The sequence below is a fragment of the Saimiri boliviensis genome, chromosome 1 (assembly GCF_048565385.1).
Source record: "Saimiri boliviensis isolate mSaiBol1 chromosome 1, mSaiBol1.pri, whole genome shotgun sequence".
NCBI classification, from domain to species: Eukaryota; Metazoa; Chordata; class Mammalia; order Primates; family Cebidae; genus Saimiri; species Saimiri boliviensis.
Window position 1 is genome coordinate 14,683,216 of NC_133449.1, and position 16,147 is coordinate 14,699,362.

The 16,147-nt window shown below is 43.7% G+C and overlaps 1 protein-coding gene across 1 annotated transcript in view; it reads right to left on the reverse strand.

The window, feature by feature from the left end:
* Nucleotides 1–809: 809 nt before the first annotated feature.
* Nucleotides 810–16,147, reverse strand: part of NBAS (NBAS subunit of NRZ tethering complex) — a 420,713-nt gene continuing 405,375 nt past the window's right edge. The window contains exons 52-53 of the mRNA XM_074394213.1: nt 1,927–2,082; nt 810–1,048 (exon numbers count right to left, since the gene is read on the reverse strand). Coding sequence (XP_074250314.1) covers nt 938–1,048; nt 1,927–2,082 — 267 coding nt within the window. The 3' untranslated portion in view covers nt 810–937. The remainder of the gene's footprint in view (nt 1,049–1,926; nt 2,083–16,147) is intronic.

Below are 16,147 nucleotides of genomic sequence, written 5' to 3' on the forward strand. Positions count from 1 at the left end.
ACTGTGGAATGTGTTAACCAGCCAGTTACCTCTCAGGGGGCATGAGGCTTAAACCACTGGGAAAACTCTGAGATCCCTGGTAAGACACACAGATCAGAGGTACCTCACCAAGAAGCAAGGGAGCTGGGGTACTGACACTCCACACTTCCTCAGCCAGTGGTTGAGGGATGGCAAAGGAGAGTGGTGGTGATTAATTCTCTGTAAGCAGCAAGAGAAGAGCCATCAACCTAGCAATGCAGGTGCCAGCATTTGGAAGTCAGGTGGGAGGTGCTAAGGAGGGACAGGTGGTCATGGCAGGGTACCAGCCACACTGCTATGAAACACTAAGACTTACTGGGTTCTTACGAGATATCATATACTCTGTGAAGCAGCACACTACAAACTTGGTTTCATTCTACCTTTACAATATCACCATAGGACTGGTATTTTTAGTTCTGCTTCATAAGGAGGAAATAGAGGTACCTTCCTCATCTGCCAAAGGTCAAATAACCAGTAACAAGCAAAACTGAGAATTGACTGCAGGTTTGTCTAGCTCAGCATACAGCTCCTTGAATTTCCCACTGCATCGTGCTCCCTCTAAAGCCTCAGAATGCTGTGGGGGCAGGGCCAGCCTCACAGATACGCTGGCCCAGGAAGTCACGGAGGGCCTCATGCTCACAGGACCCTGCACTTGCTTTAATGCTTTGCAATTTCGCCATCTTGAAACCGAACTAATTCTGAAAGAGGGGCCCATCACTTTCATTTTGCCCTGGACTGCAAATTATGTAGCAGGTCCAGACTCAGGGCCTTGCTCACCCAAGTTCTAATTTCCCTAAGAAGCACCTCTCAAACTCCGCTTTAAAATCTCACTGACTTAGATTTACTTGAAAAATCCTTTCCATCTGTATAATAATTTTCCACCCCAAAGTTACACCAAGAATTAACAGGTGATAATGATTTAACAGCATACTCCCAGCAACAAAGACCCGACAGATTCTTTCTCAACAGCCCTAGCTCTTACTTTAATCTTCTGGCTTCTTCCCTGTGTCGCAGCACAGCAGTTAATGACCTGCAATAAATCCAAGAAGCTGTGATTTGAAAGCTACTGAGGCCTGGCAAGGAAACAGATCTATATTTTCACTGAGAGGTGGTATCTAGGTAACCTGGGCCCAGCAAGGATTCCTCGATATTAAGGCTGTTCTTCTTTTAAGACCTAAATCGACATCTCTACTGTCTCACCCAGGGACTTGTATTTTTTCTTTTAATCACTCACGCCTACCCTTTTATCTAACCTTTCCAGACTGCTTGCATTTTAAAGTGTAATGGCTGTATTATCAGACAAAGCTGATCATAAATGTAGTGAAGGGGAACGGCCTGAACAGCTTGAAGACGCGGCCCCCAAGACTGGGCTCAAATCACATGCTAGGGCTGTGGCATTGCCCTGGCACCTGAGCCCCTGACGCCCACCCCAGATGGGCACGTGAGCAACATAGGGTGACTTTATGGGGGATTTCCTGGGTCCACTAAGACTTTATATACGCCTTTACAATTGCAATTCCCCGTTCAGCTAAACTCTGTCTACTTATAGATAGATCTATTTGATGTAAGCTAAGTTTGAAGCACTCTGTAGTCTGCTGGGAAAGTGTATAAACAAGCTCTTTGTTCTCTCCAGCAGCATCCCTGGTGGAAACCCAAGGGAATTCCTAAGAGAATACAGGTCCACAATCCCTTATCAATTTCAAAATTAAAAAAGCACAACAAACTGAGCTTTTCTCAACTTATTTGGTCAACACCTGGTTTGAACTGAAGTAAGTACTGCCTTTAATTATTCCTTTTAATGCTAATATCCTTACTTTCACAGCAGATTTGTTAATGCAATTGACAGCGGGCGACTACCTCAGGCCTACCTGGGCTGTTATATGATATGGGATAGATGCACCATAATACCTTTTTAAGATCTGAAAAGTTCTCAGTTCCAAAGCTCATCTGTTCTCCAGGGTTTTGGCTAAGGGATCGGGCCTCTTCCTTTAATACAGCAATCACAAGACATTCACAGTTCAGGGTGTGAAGCAGGTACAATCTTTCGCCAAAGCAGCTGGAAATCTGAGAAGAGATGAGACACACACATAAATGAATATCCTACAAAGTAGGACGGGATCGTGTCTAGTTAGGGGACATCAGGGTGTACCATATGGAAAGGGGATCATTATCCAGAGCGGGCAATGGCACGGAGGCAGAAGGCTGCAGGGGAAATGTGGGATCAGGGATTTCACTCCTACCGGAGCAAAAGGCCTAAGGGAGAATGGGAAATAAAGTTGGAAAAGTCACTGGAGTCACACTGGAGAGGACTTTGAAGGCCAGACTGAGGCAAAGCTTGGCAGGGCAACTGGGGCTGTGTTCCAGGAAGTTACATTCTTGCAAAGTTGAGGGAGCCACGTGAGTAACTGACCAGGAAACAATCTTAGGAAACTCAGAAAGACAACGTCGTTGTGCACCAGGGAGTGGCCTTTGGAGTCAGGAGGACAGCTTCAAAAGGAACTGTGGAGACAGGGAAAGAGCCCAGGAAATGTGTGGAGCGGTGGTTCTGTGGACACGGGAGCCACTGGTTTAAGCAGGGGCTGGGCGGGCCCTGCCTCCTCTGCCTACCCTCCCAGCTGGTGCACGCACCGCAGTTCTCCGCCTGCCACGGGTGAGGCCTTAGTCCCATCAGCAATACTCTTCTTCATTTGTATGTCTCCTCTAGCCTACCCAGCAAGGCTTAATTATTTAAATCTCAATTAATCCCCTTAAGGGTGCTTGCATGAGAAGTTTGTTTAATTACCTCCTTTAAACTCCCCTGTTGCACATGCCTTGTTCGGTTTATTGATCACTCAACCACCAAGCTTCTCTCTCCGAGCTGACAGCTGAAGTAGGTCGGAGGAAATTCCTCAGGAGCAAATTCCAAGGCTCACTGTGCTCCTTTTACTCTCCAGGTTGCGCTACAATGGAGAATGGGGCTCAGGGCAGTCGCTGGAAAGAATGGAGGCATCAGAGTCTTCTCGATGCCTCCACCTCCCTTATCATCTGCCAGCATCCCTGCCCTGTGCCAAAGCTGCAGGCCAGGCATTTCATACCCTCTCCTCTCAGCCAGACATAGGGCTCCCGTGCCTGCGTGCATGAGGTTTGACCCACTCTGTGCCCATTCAAATCCCTCCCTTCCTCCGGGGCCCGATTCAAGCCCTTCTTTTTCTAAAATGCCTTATCTGCTCAAACTCTTTTTTACCCAAACTGAACATTCTGACAGCCTGGCTCAGTTCCCGGCCAGTTGGCTGGGTACATTTCACCAGGCAAAACCGACCTCTACCTCCTTTGAGTTCTCATCTCAGCAGCTCTTTGAATGCGGTTACTTTCAGCACTAATTGCTTCACTCATTGAGACCACACATTTCCTAGGAGCAAAGGCATGCCATGTCCTCACAGCACCTCATACAGTAAGTACTCAGACATTGCTTGTTACATGTGTGGTAAAATGCACATATGTAATTTGCCATTAGCAGCATTTTGTACATTCATGATGTTTGTGCAGCCCTCACTACCATCTGGCCTCAGGTCATTTCCATCATCCCAAAAGGAAACCCTCTACCCATTACGTAGCCACTCTTCAACCCCTGCCAACCACCTATCTGCCTTTGTCAGCATGGATTTGCCTATTGTGGATATTTCCTATCAATTCAATTATAGAAGATCCGGCCTTTTGTAGGCTGGCTTCTTCTATGCAGCATAATGTTTTCGAGGTTTATCTGCGTTAAACTATGTATCAGTCCTTCATTCATGTTATGGCTAGATAATATTCCATTGTAAGGATACCACATTTTGCTTATTATTCATTCATATTTTGATTTTTCAGGACATTTGGGTCAAACATTGCCTTTTTATTACTAATATTTTTCTCTGGAGTATTCACTCTTGTCAATGAACATTTACCCTCTACACAGCATATGGTACAGATGGCAGGTACCCAGGTACCAAGGGGCAGGCACCAACCATCTGAAAATAAGAAGACAGCCCTATGCAGTCAGTGGGGCGCTTTGGCCAGGCCTGTCTCATGTCATCTTCACAACAACCCTTTGAGGCGGGTCCTATTACTTCCAATGAACACAGGAGAATATGAGCCTTAGAAAGGGGAGTGACTTGGGCAGGGCCGTGGAGCCCCTAAACTGGAGAGCTGACCCTTATCCTCTGCTTCTCAACTCTTTCCTGTATGCCATGCTGTCTTTCTGACCCTGGAATGTACATGAGAGTTTTGTTAGTCTTCAGTGTGGGGATCATCTCTTCTTGAAGTCTCCGCTAATCCATTTCCTTGACCCTGCTCTCCTCAGGGAACCACCCTCTCTCTTCCCACACTGTGTCCTGTGCTGACTTCTGTTGTCTTCTTAATTTCTAGATCAGTGGGCTCCACGGTGGGTACGTTTCTCCAAGCGTCATCAAAGAGCAAGAAGAAAATACTAGAACCTTCATGTATGTTTATTGGCTGTCTCATCTTTCTAAACTTGATCGTTTTTATTATGTTTGATAGTGAACACAATATATAACACAGTATTCCATGCATACAAATAAATATGTATTATATGCAAACCCTTTTTGTACTAAAGGGCTGTCAAGCAAGGACTCCACTGCATTCCAGTATAAGCTTCTTGAATTCTGACTCTAATTAATCTCTGGATTCACAACTCTGTGGCAAGCCTGACACATAATCTCCAAGCAGGTGTTCAGTATATATAAATTTTTAAAAATTTTTAAATGAGTGGCTTTCAAAGACCTTTCCAATCTCCTCATATGCAATTTCCTGATATCAAGCTGAAATCTAACTTCTTCCCTTTGAGTTTCTCCAGGAGGAGAACCAGACTGCATTGCTTTTTTTCCTTCTGTAACCTCTATTACTATGAGGCAGCTTTGATGAAATGGTTCTTGGTGTATTTAGAACTGAATTTGAGTTGTGTCTCCACTTCATCCTAGCTCTGGGACTCTGAGTTCATTACTTCACTCTCTGATTCTCCATTTCTCCATGTTGTACGCTTCACAATCTACAACGAAGTTCAAATAGGAGCTGTATGAATGTTTTTAGGAAATGTTATCTATGGTAAGCATCAATTATTTTCTTCTTTTAACAGTTTACGAGGCAAATACGGCTAACATCAAAAAGTCGGCAACTCCTCTGTATTAAGCCATTCTTTCATTGCTATAAAGAAAGACCTGAGACCGGCAATTTATAAAGAAAAGCAGTTTAATTGGCTCATGGTTCTGCAGGACATACAGGGATGGCGCTGGCATATGCTCAGTTTCTGGGAAACTGAGTTTCTTTTACTCATTGAGAAAAGTGAGGCAGAAGTAGGCATGCCACATGGGGAGAGAAGGAACACGGGAGGGGGAGGTGCCACAGACTTTAAATTACCAGATCCTGCAAGAACTCATTCACTGTCATCAGTAGAACAGCACCAAGCCATGAGGGATCTGCCCCCATCATCCAAACACCTCCCCCTAGATTCTACCTTCAACATCGAGGATCATATTTCATCATGAGACTTGGCTGACATATATATTCAAAGTATATAATCTTCCTGGGTATTTACCCAAATGAGCTGCAAACTTACGTCCACACAAAAACCTGCCCATGAATGTTTATAGCAGCTTTATTCATAATAGCCAAAATTTGGAAGCAAACAAGATGTCCTTCAGTAGTGAGTGGATAAATAAAATGTGGCACATCCAGACATGGAATAGTATTCAGTGCTAAATAGAAATGAACTATCAAGCCATGAAGACATGGAGGACATTTATGTACATACTACTAAGTGAAAGAAGCCAATCCGAAAGGCTACTTATTGTACAATTCCAACGATGTGACATTCTGGGAAAAGCTATGGAGAAAGTAAAAGGATCAGTGGTTGCCAGGGGGTGAGCGGGAGGAAGAGATGAATAGAGATGAAGAGACGGATCTTTAAGGCCAGTGGATTTTCGGGGGCAGCAAAATTAATCTGTGTGATATTATAACAGTGAATACATGTCATACATTTGCAGAAATCCATACAATGTACATCAACAAGAATGGCCCCCTAATAGAAACCATGGACTTTGGGATATAATGATGTGTCAATGTAGGTTCTCAATGGAAACAAATGTACCGATTGTAGCAGGTGTTGTGCAGGGTGTTGATAGCGGAGGAGTTTGGTGGGGTGTGGCAGGGGGTATACAGGTACTGTCTGTTCTTTCTTCTCAATTTTTCTGTGAACCTAAAACGGCTCTTAAAAAAAATCTATTTTTAAAAGTCAGCAACTCAACAGAACTTTTAATGATTAGAGCTTCTTTTTGAGAGCTTTTTAAAAAGTAAGATAGGAAACTATATACATATACAAAAACACTAAAAAGAAAACCACTAGGAGAAAATTAATTGTTAGCCATGGTTGCCTCTGGATCGTGAGGTCATAAATTATTTTTAAATTATCCTTCATAGTTTTCTGTATTTTCTAAATCATTTACAATAAGAAAACATATATTCACAATAAGAAATAAGTTAACCAAAATAGCCAACCATCTTTTCTGAAGAAATATAATGCATCTTGTGTTTTGAAATTGAGATCCATTTGAATTCAAGTGTGTCTGCACCATCAGTTCAGTGGTTGTTAAGGCCTACTGTGTGCACAAGTCCCTGTGCTTCTGTGCTTAAAGATACAAACAAGAAACATATCCTGCCCTGGGGAAGTTCACAGCCTCGCAGAGGAACCAGAAGAGGCAGAACCTCGTTGGTCTGTTGACTGCCGGATGTACACATGAGGCTTTCAAGAAGAGGGAAGAAGATCCATTTGAGAGGACACAGCAGGGTGGGGGCAGGGAAATGAAATGGAGAAAGTCTTCCTGCAGCAAGTAGCAGGTGACATGGTCTTAGAGATGAAATATATCTGAATATTTAGAGTTGGGAGGAGGCTACTTAGGTAGATAGAACAGCATTAGCAAAGGTATCAGATTGGGAAACTGTCTCATGTCTAAGGAATTTAGCAATCTAATAACTTGGCGGAACCACAGCACATATGTCCAGTAGCTTTGGAAGATAAAATGGGAAAATTGAGTCTGACCTACCAAGGAAGGTGGCTGATGCTACAATGGGCTGTTGTGTTTGATTTCTTAGGCAATGGGGAACTACTGGAAGATTCGAAGAATAGGACGCTCCAGCTGCATTTAGCAGGCTACAAAATAATGTGGCTAGTAGGTTCCCATTTATTCTGGTAGAGATAATGTGCGTGTGTGTTTTTAATTACATATGGACTAAATTTTTAAAAATAAGCAGTTATTACTTTCTCAACTGAGAATGAAACCATGGTTATTTTTGTTCCAGGAAGGAAAAGATCTTCCTGTTTGAGTGATTTCTCTTTAAGAATGCAGAAGATGAATTGGAAGGGATCAGCCTTTAGACTTTTCAAATAAGATCTGTCTGTGATTTCAGCAATCCATCAGGGATTGTGAGATCTCCCCACCTCCATGCCCACCACCTGCTACGCTCTCTTTACTATGCACATATGTGAACATCTCTCTCTCTTTCTCTCTCTCTCTCTCTAATGAAATGGAAGTTTGCATCCCTCCCCAAATGCACATGTTGAAATTTGACCTCCAGTGTGATAGAATAAGGAGGTGGGGCCTTTGGGGGATAATTAGGTGATGAGGCTAAAGCACTCACTATAGCGTCAGGCTCTCACAAAAGAGACCCCAGAGAGCTCCCTCACCTCCTTTCTGCCCTGTGAGGAAACAATGAAAACTCAGCAGTCTGCAACCTCGAGGAAGGCTCTCACAGCACTCAGCCATGCTGGCAGCCTGAGACTTCAGACTTCCAGCTTCCAAAACCACCACAGACAAATTTCTGTTGTTTTTAAGCCACCCAGTCTATGTTATTTGTGTTATAGCAGCCTAAACAAACTAAGGCGCTCTGTTGCGTTCTCTCTCTCTCTCTCTCTCTCTCTCTCTCTCTCTCTCTCATCACACACACACACACACACACACACACACACACACACACATCATTCTAAAGTCCAAGAAGAGACCCTCCTAGAAGGCGAGTCAATAACCAGATGATCTCAGAAATAAAAGTGCCCAGAATGGGAAGATCTTCACTACTGACGAAAGCTGACATCTTTGTACAGCAGACAGTCAGAGATGCAACTTGTTACCTGTTGGATTCTATCTTAGCAGGGGCTCAGAATTGAGGGGTGTTCATGCTTTCATTCAAGGTCTCCCTTGATGTAAGCTACTTAAATCATTGACTTCCTTATGGCTTGTATATCTACCCTTTTCTTAATAGTCTATTTAAAGCCGCAAGATGCATCTCATTTTTTTCCAAATGTAATTTGTGAGAATTTGCATGCAACACAAAGTAACAAGTGAATTATGGATGATCCCCTCTAACGGGTCAGAGCTTGTTTGGAAAGTGTGGTCTTACAAACTACCAGGTTTGCTTTTTATGGCAAATTGAATGCTATTGCCCCCACCTGCTTTACATATTCTCCTAATTAGGGGAGATAAAATAGATTTTAGACCTGAAAAAAGAAACTTCTTTCCAAGAGCCCACATTTGTATAGGGAATTAAGCTCATTCCAGTCAGCTGCACCCTCTAACTGAGAGCTGTTGTCAGCATAAAGTATAATCATAACAGATTTCTCCATCAGGGGCTCTTACGCAACACAGTTCTTAAGGTGACGTTTTCAAGCTAACCGGGGGACTGTGAGGTTTGCTTCTTCAAGGTGGCCTGGGAGAGGCTGAGATGAGACTTGGGTTTCACCAAGGATGACTTAAAGTTGTTCTGCATTTTGCTTATCTATTCTTGGGGAAGCAGAGTGAGTTTGAAATGAATCATTGCTACCACTCACTGAACTCTGTCAACACCTGGGCAGATGAGCTAGGTACTGTGTGCTGCTGCCTGGGCACGAGGTGGCTCATTAGTGGCCCTCAGTCATCCGGCAGTGAGCCAGCACCCGTGCTTGGGGTGCAGGGGGAGCTTGAGGTACAGTAGATGGCAAAGAGGACTTTCCTGCCCTGCTGCATGGTGCACAGAGGAGTGAGCCATGGGGTGGGGTTAGGGTGGAGGCTATGAAGGGGAGTGAGCCGAGCATGGAGGGAAGGTTGGAGAGTTGCTTATAGGTATCCAGGAACCACTGAAGCTTCGTGATTCTGAGTAGTGGAGTTGCTGCTTTCTGTTCTCACTCTAAGTGGGAAGAGACTCTTCTTTCAAAGAGACAGTGACACCCCCTTCCCATTGCTGCAAGCCGTAGGAATCTACCATCTCTGTAGAGCAGGGGTGTCCAATCTTCTGGCTTCCCTGGGACACACTCGAAAAAGAAGAATTGTCTTGGGCCACACATAAAATACATGAACACTAATGATAGCTGATGAGCTAAGAAAAAGTCATAGTATTTTAAGAAAGTTGATGAATTTGTTTGGGCCACATTCGAAGCTGTCCTGGGCTGTGGGCTGGAGAAGCTCGCTGCGGAACAAGGGCACGCACAGATGCAAGAGGGAAGCACCAGCACAGAACGCCCTTCTCGGGTCAAGGGGCAGCACTGCCATCCTTTTTGGGCTCCAGTACACAAACCTGAAGGAAGAGGCAGACAGTCCAAAAGCCACGTATTTAAGGACCATAGAGAGAGCAGGAAGATTCCTTTCTCTCCCTATAGCCTGTCTTTCCAGCCTCATTTCCAGCTCGGGCAAATCCTCTTATTGGCTCAGCTGTTGATGAGAGTGTATTCTTTCAGGGTGACTCCCGTGCCACCCACAGACTATAACTCCCAATGGGACAGTCATATCAAAGCCTATATGGTCCTTATGAAATGGATGGCAAATTTCCCCTGGAAAGGGCCAATTGGTAAATATGCTGTGGGCCACACGGTCTCCGTTGCAACTCTTCAAGTGTCTGTTTTAGCCTGAAAATGGCCATAGACAATAGGTCATTGGACGAATGTGTCTGGGCTCCAATAAAACTTTATTCATAAGAAGTTTGGCAGAGAGCTGGATTTGGTCCAAGACATAACTTGTTAACCACTGATGTTGTGGTGTGAATGTTTGTGTCCACTGCCAAATTAATATGTTGAATTTCTCACCCCTGTGGTGATGGTATTAGGAGGTGAGCCCTTTGGCAGCTGATCAGGTCATGGAGTCATGGGGTTAGTGCCTGATACAGTTTGGCTCTGTGTCCTCACCCAAATCTCATCTTGAACTGTAATTCCCACATGTCAAAGGAAGGACCTGGGGGAGGTGATTGGATCATGGGGTTGGCTCCCCGCTGCTGTTCTCTTGATAGTGAGTGAGTTCTCACAAACTCTGACAGTTTAAGTGTGTGGCAGTTCCTCTTTCACTCCCTCTCCCGCTGCCATGTAAGCCGTGCCTGATTCCCCTTTCCCCTTCTGCCATGATTGTAAGTTTCCTGACACATCCCCAGCCATATGAAACTGTGAGTCAATTAAACCTCTTTTCTTCATAAATTACTCTGTCTCAGATAGTTCTTAATAGCAGTGTGAGAATGGATTAATACAGTGCCCTTACCAAAGAGGCCTGAGGGACACTCCTTGTCCCCTCCACCACACAAACAAAGCAAGAAGGCACCGTCCATGCATCAGAAAATGGATCTGCACCAGCTCACCAGGTATCAAGACTGCCCTCACCTTGGACTTTTCCCAGCCTCAGAATTTGAGAAATAAATTTGTTTTTTATAAGCTACTCAGTTTACGGAATTTTCTGACACCTGCTCGGGTCTAGATATCCTACATATGTCAGTGTTAAAATCATATTTAGTATATTAATAATCTAGTCAAATTGTTTCCAGCCTCTTCTCTAGCAATAGATGGAGATAATTCCTACCTGTCTTAGTCCTGATTGTCTGCTGAAAACTGCTGTGAATAAGAACATTCACCTTCCCCAGGTCAAGCAATTGTCACCCCTCAGTCCATTCTACAGTCAAACTGAGCCACAAACATTATGCCAGATGAGAAAAATGCACCATCTTATTCGAACATAATTCTGACTCTCCTGCAACTTACAAGTCCAGGCAGAAAAACTTTTCCAAGGAAACCTCTGCATTCAAGTTAATGTTACCTTCAGTGCCCCCCATGCCCCCCAAAAAATGATGAGAGGGGGATCTTAACTTTATATTTTTATAATGAAAGAGCCTCTCAAGAGAGTTCTCTTCAAAATAAAAGCAGCATCTTTGCCCAGGAAAATTTTACTTCTCTACCCCTGAGAGGTAGAAATGTGCTCACAGCTTTAAAAAATAGGGTTGCAGGTGTTTGTTTTTGTTTTTAGAAACAGGCTTTCACTGTCACCTAAGCTGGAGTGCAGTGGAGCAATCATAGCTCACTGCAGCCTCAAACTTTTGGACTCAAGCAATCCTCTTGTCTCAGCCCCCTAAGTAGCTGGGACTGCAGGCACAGGTCACCACGTCCAGCTGAAATGGCAGGCTTTTTGGCTTCTACTCATCAAGAGCCAGACATGAGTCTCAGGGCCCTGTTTCTTCCACCACCACCAACAGCACTCCTTTTTCCAAGACACAATACACAAGGATCATAGAATGGTCCGGCAAGGCCCTGTGGCAGCCCTGGGTAGACAGATCTAACCTAGATCTGGGATTGGATAAAGTTTTCACAGCAGACGTAACAGAGCTGAGAGCAGAGGATGGGAAATAGCTGGGTGGAGGGCTAGCGAAAGTAAGAAAAATCCAGGGAAAACAGCACAGGCTGCTTCTCTCCCAGGGGAGAAGAAAAGCCCAGAAACTGCTAGAATTGGAGAGAGGTTTGGTGAGGCTGAAGCAGGGAGCACAAGAATGTCCTGGAAAGGTAAGCAGAGGCCAGGTGGTGCAGAGGCCAGGTGGTGCAGGACGGGTTATGGTGCTTGGAAGGGGGCCCATGAAGCATTTCAAGCAGAGAGGTGATGTCTTCAGATCAGCCTCATGGCAAAAATCACAATGGTTATGACTCATAGAGCATTTTATTCTGCACTCAGACCCGAGCTCTGTGCTGTCCACACACAACCCTTTTACCCTGGGGAGCAGCCTGGCATGGCGACAAAGAGCCAGGACCTGGATGCTACCTCCTGGGTCACGCACCTGTGAAGGAATGCCACGCTCCTTGTTCTTCTCTAAATTCAGACCTCAGAATGGAGTAGACAGACCTTTGAGTCTTCAGACAAATGGTTAAGTAACTGGGCAAAAACTAAATAAATAAAGCAATAACCAATATTCAAGAGATGCTCATTTCACAGCTAATTTCTTCACACTCGGATTATATCACTTTTGTGCAGTGGCTGAACTGGACCCATTCAAATAATGAAGGTAATTTAGACACTACACTGTAAAGAATAAAGAGTGGGATAATTAAGACACATTTGTGAGCTCAATGTGAAACAAAGAAGTCAGCTCCAAGAAGTCACCTTTTTCTTGGGAGGAAAAGAGAAAGAGAGGGTAGTCTTTTGTTTTCTCTCATTTGCCTTTGGGATGTCAAACACATTTTTACAACTTAAGTTTTCTGTTGATTTTTTGTTTGTTCTTGGAGGGTAGGAGGTGGGCGGGGTTCTGCTCCAGTGCCCTAGCATGGATTTTGTAAGAGTCCAGTGGAGCTGCAAGATAATGAAGAATATTTTGCCTCTCACAGGGAGGCTTCACCCCCAGACTGACAATAACCCCAAGTGTGCATCTCCAATTTACTTTTTTCCTTTGAAATGTCATAATGCAGGCCACTATCATTTTTTTTTTAAAGTAAGAAGCTTTTAAAAACTACCAGGAAAAAAGGAATGGTCTGCTGCCTTCAGTGCTTGGAGAAATCATGGAATCACTGGGAAGAGAAAGGCATTTAAGATCCCCTGATATTGCAAATAGTCTTGGCCTTTTTTGCTTTGTCTTCCAGGAAGCTCAGAGTTTAACCTGGTATTAAATTGTTGTTTAATTCTGATTTTAAGATAGTAAATGTGATTTTAATATGAGTTACTGCTTTTCACTTTCTGCTTCTATCTTCTGTGGTTTTAGTGTATGGGGTGTGTGTGTGTGTGTGTGTGTGTGTGTGTGTGTGTGTGTTTGCATGTACGTACACACTATATAAAAAAACACCTCAAATCCTTTATGAAATTAACAAGAGTAAGATATTTTAGAAACCAGAAAATCCTGCTACCTGCTGTAATCATCATTTATTGGCCTCATTCATGAAGCTAGAACATAAGAAAAACCACGCCCTAGCAAACTGAACAAGGGTCCCTAGTAGTCCTTCATCTGAGAACAGAAGATACAAGAGAGGCACCAAGGCCATCGGCTGTATTTTTTTCTCCCAGAAAACCTCTCCTAAAGCAGTCCCCTGAAATCAACAAGGCAGGCCTGCTTCCTTCAGTAGAGTGTACAATAGTTGGTAACAGGTTGTATTTTCAAATACAGCCACAGTAACATCTTTCATCCCATCTGCTCTTTAATGTGACTTTGACATTCTTCCTACAGAGAGGTGAAGTCTATTTCCCTCCTCACAAATGTGGGCAGGTTGGTGACTATGGTGGAAGTAAGGCTATATGACTTCCAAGGCTAGATTTTAAAGGTGACACAACTTCTGCCTGCCTCATTTTAGAACACTTGCTCTTGGAACCAAACCACCATGTTGTGAGGAAGCCCAAGTAGCCACATAGGAAGGCCACATATAAGTGTCCTGACCAACAGTCCTCACTAAAGTTCCAGTGACTAGCTTACCTCAACATGAGACAAGTGACAAGCTTTCAGATAATTCTAGCTTCCAGTTGTCAAATCACCCCAGCCTTTCAGTCTTCCCAGAAGAGGCTCCAGACAACACAGAACAAAAACAGTCACTACTGTGATGTTTCCAAATTCCTGACCCACAGGGTCTGTGAGCATAATATACAGGTTGTTAGTTGACAATCCTAAGTTTGGGGTGGTTTGTAGGAAAAGGGGACACCAAATAAGATAACTGTGGTTCAAATCCTAGTGTTACCACTTGGTGACCTTAAACAAGTCATTTAACTCCCATGGTTCTTATGCTTCTCATTTGCAAATGATATTCATATTTACCTCACAGGGTTTTGTTCAGGGTTATATAAAATTTTGTACAGAGAAGCATTTGATAAATATAAAGAAATGCTATTCAAACAGAAAGGACTATTATTTTCTAACTGCAGAAGTGTCTGCAGCAATACAAAGGTGAATTCAGCAGGAATCCTCTGTGACCCTGGGGCCAATGGTAGATGTCGTCCTTAGGGCAGTTGCTTCTACCTTAACCTTGATCGTGACCTAAAAGCTAGTCATGACGAACCGGAAAGGAAGTGAAAAAGTATTTGAAATACTTTTAATTTTATATTAATTTAATATTATACTTGTACTAAATAGGGTTGTTTTGAGCATCAAATAGTATAATACATTCACAGTAAGGTTGAACATCCATTTCTCAGAAATTCTGAGTCTTACTTGCAAGCCAGGCTTATCCCCATGCCATGTAGAAAACATGTAGGATATAGTATTTAGTAAGTGTTCAATAAATGTACACTATTATTTCTTGCATAATCTGAAATAGTCTTATTTCTGTGCAAAGTATTTTTTGGAGGAAATCCCTTTCTTGGGATGTTTTTAGGAAAAATCAGGTCTCTCTCTATATACATATCTATCTCATTCCCTTTTCCCTTTTCCCCCACTCCCTTCCTCCCTCCTTCCCTCTTTCCCTACCACTCCCTTTCCCTCTGCAGAGCTCTATAATTTTGAATTGGCCTAGACCTCCATGGCGAGATTTCCTCTGTCTAAATTCAGCATGTGTTTATGGAGTGAATCCTATGATCTCAGTGATTTTACACACACACACTAACTCATTTAATCCTGGGGACTGCCAAGTGAGTTGGCAATCACAGCTCCCATTCTGCAGATGAGAACAGTGAGACTCAGGCAGATTCATGGTCTTATCCAGAATGTAGCATCAGCAAATGGCAGAACTTAGACTGAGGAGACCCCTTTTCTCTTCATCTGTTTCTAACTCCTCATTCTAGAGGCCTGAGATGATGTCATTCTATTTTTAAAAATTACAATTAACCCCTAAACTGAAGCTGAGGAGAGTTAGCATGCTGGTTTATAAAGCCTAGACTCATTTTGATACAAAACCACGATATTTGATGCACAGTGTTAACATATTGCTCATTTTCAGCAAAATCTTTTTTTTTTTCTTTTTTTTCTTCTTTTTTACCATAGGGGCTACTTGTACACTCAGGCAAAGTCGAGAGACTAGAACTCAAAACTTGTGCTTTCCTTAGTAGTTCATACCCCTTCCCCCAGTAAAAAGGGGCGGTGGATACTAGAGAAGACTTCAAATCCAGCGTCACTGATGTCAGGTACCAAATAAGCCCAGCAGATGTTATTACGTCTGTATGGGCTTTTTTTCCCCCTTCCTGGAAAGAGAAATAATGAGCTCTTGAAATTCAAATTCCCGTTGACTCTGAAGTCATAAACATATTTAAAAACGGTGCGAGTCCGTGACATTTACAATCACGAAACTGATGTCAGAGAATAAATTCAGCATCACCTACAATCACTGAATATGGAATACCCATTCATTTCCACCCATGTATTGAGGACACACACTTCAGAATGATGATATTCAGAAAATGCCAAGGGGAGCGCATGCCAGAGGTAACCACCCTCAGCAACTGGCCTGTTGACATTTGCAAATGCACGAAAATGAGGGGAGCCCGAAGACACAGCAGCAGGAAGGAAACAGAGCAACTGAGAGCAGCCAGCCTTGCCGTGTGTCAACCTCTGCTGGAAACAGCGCATGTGGCTTTGCCGAAAGGCACAGGTGTGTGGGCTGAGCTCAGCAGATGAATGCCACCTCCGGGAGGAGGCATGTACATTTCTCAGCTTGAAATGCTTCCCCATCAAAACCAAATAAGGCTCCTGCAGATGACGTCAGGAGGCTGAGCTGCTACTGCCACAAAGGGACAATTTATTGAAGAGCTAAAAATGGTCGCCTCCACAAGGCTGACAGGCAAATATTTTAGGGAACGCTCCCCTTGTTTCGAGGAGACATCTGCCAGCTCCCCTGATTGGCACCTTCCTGCGTTAGTCATCCCGCTGGGCCTTGCTAAAAACTCCAAATACAGGTTCTTCCATACTGCTGCCTCCCGTTCCCCGG